The sequence below is a fragment of the Rhea americana genome, unplaced genomic scaffold (assembly GCF_003343005.1).
Source record: "Rhea americana isolate MKP2758 unplaced genomic scaffold, rheAme1 scaffold_68, whole genome shotgun sequence".
In the NCBI taxonomy this organism is placed as follows: domain Eukaryota; kingdom Metazoa; phylum Chordata; class Aves; order Rheiformes; family Rheidae; genus Rhea; species Rhea americana.
The window spans coordinates 1,186,047-1,193,604 of NW_028186845.1; the positions used below are offsets into that span (position 1 = coordinate 1,186,047).

Genomic DNA, 7,558 nt, shown 5'->3' on the forward strand with positions numbered 1-7,558 from the left:
TTGACTTTGCCAGCAAAACACAGTGCTACATAACACCCCAAACCACTTTTCATTTTCCTATGTCTAAATAATCACTTCACATTCTCCAACAAACATGTTCAAGTCTTAGGTACTCCTTAGTAGCCTGTGGAAATATTGCTAGTTAACTTTTTTTAAATGTACACTGCTGTTGAGATTCCATTAAATAAAACCAGTGCTCTCTGGTCTATAGCAAGACATTAAAAAAAAAAGTAATTAAGAAAGTGAATCTATCTGAAGAAACAAATCTATCTATGGCTGAAAGCTCTAGGGAAGTCATTAGACTGGCATTTGGATAGCAAAGATGTCTTATGAGCTTGTCAATATAGTAAGAAAATGCTGTCTGTGCAGATACTTTCTATCTCTAGAAGAAAGATAACCTGGTTTCAGGAAAAATTGTCTTACTGGAATGTGTCCTGATCATTCAGGATTACTGCTTTGGCAGTACTCTTGTTAAGTAAAAGGTTAGGTGTAAAGGATAACCTTTTCTAAAAAGAGTAGAAAACTGATATTCCTGAATTTATTAGAAAGATCAAAGTCATATTCATGGAAATAACTTCAGAGTTATGTAGTTAGTAAGTTAAAATTTACTCCTTGTCTGCTAAAGGAAAACTACTATAGAATGAATTGCAAATGATTAATACATCTGAAATTATCAGAAAATACTGTTTGCTTTATCTGGAATCAAAAACTAAATACTCAGTATCGCTAGGGATGGAGATGGGGAAGGGAAGGAGAGTCTAAAGGCAGTCATGCAAGGACGTGATGCCAGCAATGTGGCAAATAATATGTACATCATGCTCTTCAACTTTAAGATCTTTACAGTATTGTGCCCGTAAAGTTACGGTGTTACAGAGATGGTAGAGCTGAAATATCCATGAATTCTGTGAACAGGTTCACTTCAGAAAGCAAGCCAGTGGCATCAAATAGGCCTTCATTTTCATGATATTTGTAGTATATATGCTATCATTCTAAAAGAGGAAAAAATAAGCTTTCATAGCTGTAAATATTGTGACCATTACAGCTATTTTCATAGCTCTAAGTTTTGTGTGTAATCAAGCATGGAAAAGGTAACTGGTTAGAGCACAAACCCCTCAGGATTTAAACAAAGCTTTTGTATTACCAAAATTAAAAGTGTACAAACCTCATATTTGCTTATACTGAGAATAAAAATAATAACAGATTAATAAAAACATCTTGTTGGTTACCAAAGTAATATGGAGCAACTGCTAATCACCAAAGCAGTCAAGTTTTGTCCTATCAAAAAAGAAGAGGACATGGGAACATTATTTTAAGGTTTTGTTTCTGCCTTTTGTGAGCGGGACTTCCCATCAAGAGATCTTACTTTATTTTAAATAGCATTTTTTAAATACAACAGTGGACACACATTTTTTTTTCACTGGTGTGGAATACTGCTAATTTGGCATATCCCTCTTAATCTAATCCAGTTAATGTTTTAGATCATCATTCTACTGATTTAGATCCTGGTACTCCAAGGAATATAGGAGCAAGGAATTCCCAAGTACAGTAGCAGACCCATAAGGTCAACCTGTAATTTCAGAATTGGGCAGAAATTGGGCAGAAAAAGCTTATATATTCATAAAACTTAATTGTCAAGTGAGTAATATGATGGTGTTTGTCATTTGCTTAAGCAGTGCTCTTAGTTGCCTAGAGGTGCGTATAAGTGTTTTATGATACTGAGGGTCTGAGCTTACGCTCTTATGTAGTGATATCTAGAGTTAATACTTTCTGCTATTGCTGGCTAGCTAAGCTAGCTATCCCTTTCTCATTGATTATGATCTGGCTCAAAGAAAAATGAATGATACTTAAAACTCATCTAAATTTCCAGAATAGAGATCATGATCAATAGGTCTGCTGTTCAGCAATACAGAACATGGTACCACGCAAACAAAGCGTTGTGAGCAAAAAAGCAAAGGTCCTCTGGTTTGCTCTCCAAGAAAGCAGAAAAAATTGTCACAGGAAGTAAGTTCCATCAGAAAACTCATTCACTTCCACTAAGAATATGACAACTTTTTAATGTGAAACAAAGCAAAATATTTTGAGCAGTAATTGGAGGATTAAAAAACAAAAACACCCTCCCAAATCCTAACAGAAATACAGTATATACAAAATTAAATCCAACCCCCCTACAGTTTTCTCCAGTATAAAGTTCAGTTTTCAACATAAGGCAATGAGGAACGAGAACAAGAGCCTAGGACAGAGCTTGTCATTCAGTTTTAACTTGCAACTGGAATGTGCTCCAATATTAGAGTGATTTCTTACATTTGATGGAGAGCATATCTCTTTCAGTTTTGCAAATAGCCAAACATGGATGGCTATGGCTATGATAACACTATTGGACATGCAAAAGGCTTTATCCAGTTTGTGAGATGGCATTTTTGGTTTAGACATGCTAAAAATGGGAGCTCTTCCAACAGACACTTTCTTGCATACAGCATGTGGCACTCATTCCATGGAGATGCCTTGCCAAAAAACACAGTCACTCTTTCTAGCACTTACTGTTCCAGGGCTGAACTGAAAACTGATGAGAAGCAGGATCTGAGCCACCAGCACAGCAAAGGATAGATTGGCATGGATGTGATAGCGTTGGTTGCGGATGGTGCTGACAGACCTGACAGTAGATGGAAAGACTCATGAATAAAACAGTATTCTAAGAAGCCCTAGCACATTTATGATTTATTTTCAAGCATTTTGATGGGCTTTTGTTCGTTCGCTTTGGTGGGGCTATCACTATGTCTTCTGAGTGCTTATTCTACCAGGATTGAGCCGTACCTAACTAGTTTCTTGCACATTCTGCCACAGTACTGAATGGAGCAGGAAGACTGATTTACACATTAACTACGTCTGCTAATAACTTGGGATAGAATATTTATGAAAAGTCCTGATTTGATCCTGAATGGTGCTCTATTCTCAAGGAAGTCAGATCTGCATTTCACAGAAAGCATTCTGCACCTTGCAGAAACTAGCCCACACAGCACTTCACTGCTTCTTAGTATTTTGTTGCTATTTGCCTGTATTGAAATAAGTGAACCTGAAAAGAGTCAGGTTACAATTCTGACTTCACTATTACCAGCTTTTGAGCACAGAAACTGTAGCTTCTCATAGGTATGTGCAGTGCCTAGCTTGACAGAGCCCTGACCTTGATTACATTGTCGTTGAACCTCTCTCTCTTGGCTTTATAAATATCAGCTGGAAATCTGACAAGAACATGCTTTCCTCGATATCTTCTGACCTTTTGCTTCTGTGCTCATCCAGAAACAGGAAGTAGAAAACCAAAACATTTATCTGAACATTTCAGACCTTTTGCATAATTTTATTCTTTTTTTTTTTTTTTTAAAAAAAATATAGTATTAGTAACAGCAGATTTTCCTTTTCAGCCCATGCTTTCTGCCAGCCCCTACTGTCAGCTTTCATCATCTCAGGAGACTATAGTGCTTCCTCTGCACAACAGTACACACTCCTGTCTTTTCTTTGCATCACACAAGACTGTGATGACTTTTGCAACCGATGGTGACACACCATCTGTGGCCTCTGGAGCAGAGTGACTCAGACTCGCTGAGGCAGATGATGGCTCGCTGTCAGCTTCACCCTTTCGGTGTTGTTTTAGCAGCGCCTCATTACAAGGGAGTGAAGAGGAACATGAAAAGACAAGAGTACTGATGTCCTAAAAGTAATTCAAAGAGACAGGTTGTGCTGCCTAGTGCCAATGGCTTTCTAATATGGAGCTTCACGCAGTTACAGACTGGAGCGCTGTTACCCCGAAGGCAGCCAGGACCACACTCTTGGAAACCACTTGTCTTTGTCAGGGTGCAGAGTGGCTCAGAACTTGCCAGATTCCTCTCCGCTTGCCTCACTGTCCTCTAACACCACACTGCAAAATTTTGCTTCAGCTCTCTAATAAGGCCTTGCTCTCCAGTGAAAACTTAATCAAATTATTTTTAATTGGCAGTTTCAATGATCCTATATATAGGTGGGATGCTAAACCCTGTGACTGTCAGCCAGGTCCAAATTCGCCTTCCAAGTCTCCTGTTTGTCTGCAGTTTCCCTGGGAGTTTGTCAGTCCATTTGTAGCAGTACAAGCTCCCTTTGCTCCTTTCTTTTTTAAACACTAACACCCGCAATTTTGCACGCAGACAAAAATGGAGTAGATCATTCCCCATAGCCTATACATGCCAATAGCCCAATGCCACATCAGCAGACTCTGGAACTTACTTGGAGTGGATTTTACCACACATTACACACAATCCAAGCATGACCAACACAGATCTTGAGACTTGGAAATAATACTATTTTGGAACAAACATTCCAGTCACTTTACTGAGTTTCAGCTGGTCCCATTTCTAAAAACTGATCTTACCAGGATGTGCAAAAGACATACTTGGGCACATAAATCAAAACTTGAACGCTTGAGCAGGAAGAACATGATTTAATGCTTAAGGAGATAGGAGACAAGAATCTCATTCCTTGCTGTGCTCCCAATCTGCTGTGCAACCTTGGGCAAGTTACTTCACCTCTTTTCAGATTTTGTCTTTTTTAATCAAACAGAAACCTTGATGAAAACTTTTTCAGAAATGTTTGTATCAAGCCTAGCTGGGCCTCAAACTCAGTTGTCACCACTGGAATATGAATTTGCCTAAACACCGTAGGTGCTTCATGGCAAAAATCTTTCCAGTGCAAAGAGCCCACAGAAGAACTACGGTGTTGCAAGCATGAGGCCACAGAGATGCAGAGGATTTAAACACAAGTGATGGAGTGGATTTCACACTGCCTGTGGTATCCTTCATCCTCTAAACCTACACGTTTGAAAACTAGCCTAAGAGAGAACAGCAAGATACTTGTAAATAAATGTGGGTTACATGATGCAAGTGTACGCCTGCATAAGGCATCTAGCGTTGAACGAGCCATCCTTTAGAAGCATACCTGCACGGCTTATTATTACAGTGCCTTATGGACAACATGGTTAGAAGGCAGAAAGAAGTCCTGCTCTCGTTACGTTCCTAGCAGTCCAAAGATATAGCTGGGGGGGGGAGGTCTGATCCTGCCGTCCTTGCTAACACTGCGTTTGCCTTGAGCTCTGAATCAAGCCTGCTTATAGACCATCCCCCTCCTCCGCCGCCCTTTACAAGATTCCTGAACTATAACACTACGGGGAGAGTTTTAAAAAATCTCTAAAAAATCCCACTTAGTAAGGAAATAGCTTGCTATATAAAGACCATCTAATTTCAGGAAATTAAAGATTCGGGAAATTAGAAATAACCAACCAACTGTTACAAATACATGTGCAGAATCTAATTAGGAAGATTTTAGAAATAACAGCCTTTGTTTTATTCTGCGGCCCTGAAGGGATCCAATCCAGTGGCCTGAAATGTGCTGCTAGACTTTCTGTACAATAGTCACTCAGCAGGTATTAAGATAAAATTACTCACGACAATATAGCAAATGTGACCAGCGTGATCGTCAAGCAGAAGATGGACAGAGAGCAGCCAATGTAAGTGATGGTGGAGAGGGCCACCTGGTGTTCTCCTGTTAGCTGTACACAAAGAGAAGACACAAAATAAAAAGCGTTTAGTTGATTTACTACACTACAGAACCGCGGATCTGCCACCCTGCACGTATTGTTTCCTCCTCCATCCCCTTATAAATAAGCTGATGTTAGTGATCATCTGCTGCTGTTTCTAACACGGAAAATGAACAGTCTTCTCTAAACTACGAGTTAAACAGCCAGGGCATTCAGCTTCCCATGTCATTTTGGTTCCCTCTTGTATTTCATAAATCAGTATTTCCTCAAAATAAGTTAGCTTGAACTCTGTTGTTTTGATAGTGTCAAGCCTGAGATTAGATAACACAAAAAAGCGCCGTTTATTGGGCTGCACAACACTGTCAGGACTGGATTCTTTACGGCTTGGAGGGCACTTTGCTAATGCTCTCAGGCTGCAATAATTTACATCATTGTGCAAATACCAGAAGTTCTTCACAACAGCGAGAACTGACAGGCTAAGATAACCCATAACTCATGGGCCATTTATAGCCCATTTCTTTTGTTTAATGTTTTCGGTGCCTGTTGAAGGAGCTGGACTGACATCTACAGAGTGGAAAATCACAGAACGGACTCGGCACGAGGGATCCCGGTGTAGCCCGCCAGTCTCAGCCTCCGTCTTTACCTACAGCCACCTTTTGTGGAAGTAATTTGATTTTCATAAACATCTAATCCAGACCTCCATTGTGCCAACCATTCAGAGAGTGCATGTTAAAACCTGGATAGATTCAGAAGGGTGGGACATCATGTAGCTTATCCTAAATTACTCAGAACATATATTTTAATTTTCCATGCAAGTTCTCATTTAAAAAAATGACAAAAAAAGCCACACCTAACAAAGTGAGCCAGGCAGTATTAATATATAAAAAGTAGAAAAGAGTTAAGGAGGGAAAAGTTTTCTCATCTCAGAAGAATTTTCAAACATTTCTCCTGACTTGAATTTGGATAGAGTTGACATTTTCATAAACTGAACATTTGAAAAAAATTTGTGGTCAATCAAAAGTTTTCATTTTGATAAGTTTGAAATACTATGTTTCTATTTCAACCTCTTTTCACTATAATTTAAATTCCTAGCTGAAAACTCATTCAAAATATTTATTCATTCTGAAAAAATACTGAAAGGGACAGTATATTTTCCAATGTTCTACTGTAACTGCAACTAATAAAAAATAATCTTTTCTCAGAGTTCTGGATTTAATATTATTTCCCTCAAAAATAATACTGATTCCTCCTCCCCAAAAGAATTTTAAAATTATCAAGCCCAGTCAGTTCTACCAATAAACTTTAATTAAAATTCCTTTTAAAGGAAAGAAATAAAATGCCATGTAGTTATGTCAAAAAAAAAAATTAAATATAGACAATAATAATGTGTCATACACATACATATTTATGGTAATTATCTGCCAACTGTATCAACTCATGTACAGTACACGTTAGAGCAGGATAGATTCTACTCTCACAGCAATCTGGGAACTATTAAGCAGTGCTGCAGCAGCAATGAAAGACAGCTGTTGCTATGGTATTACAGTTTCCTCTTTCAGGCAAAGACACATTTCTTGTCACTGACTTGGATAGCATCAATTACCGAGACAAAGAGGTCTGTGTGCTGGACCAGCTGAAAAGGTCCACATAATTTCTGTAAAAGAGCCCCTATCTCCCCTCATCCCCCAGAGAAGCCATATATAACTACTCTTCACGGACTGTTCCTGAAATAGGAATAACCTGCGTGGTGAATCGGGCAGCTCAGAAGCGATTTCCTCATCAAAGATATGCATGTCCAAGAAGCTTGGACATTATTTCCTGATTGCTTGGATACACATCCATTTCTCCTGCTATGGATGGCTTGCAGTCCTACAGCCAGGAGGAGAGGGAAGATTTTCCAGCTCCAAGACAAAAGAAAAGAAAAGAAAAGAAAAGAAAAGAAAAGAAAAGAAAAGAAAAGAAAAGAAAAGAAAAGAAAAGAAAAGAAAAGAAAAGAAAAGA

General features: G+C 38.7%; 1 protein-coding gene across 2 annotated transcripts in view; it reads right to left on the reverse strand.

The window, feature by feature from the left end:
- Window positions 1-7,558, reverse strand: part of ADGRD1 (adhesion G protein-coupled receptor D1) — a 162,062-nt gene that overhangs the window by 51,086 nt on the left and 103,418 nt on the right. For both annotated transcript variants that reach the window (XM_085321106.1, XM_085321109.1), the window contains 2 exons: window positions 5,466-5,569; window positions 2,539-2,650 (listed from right to left, as the gene is read on the reverse strand). In XM_085321106.1, the coding sequence (XP_085177232.1) occupies window positions 2,539-2,650; window positions 5,466-5,569 (216 nt within the window). The remainder of the gene's footprint in view (window positions 1-2,538; window positions 2,651-5,465; window positions 5,570-7,558) is intronic.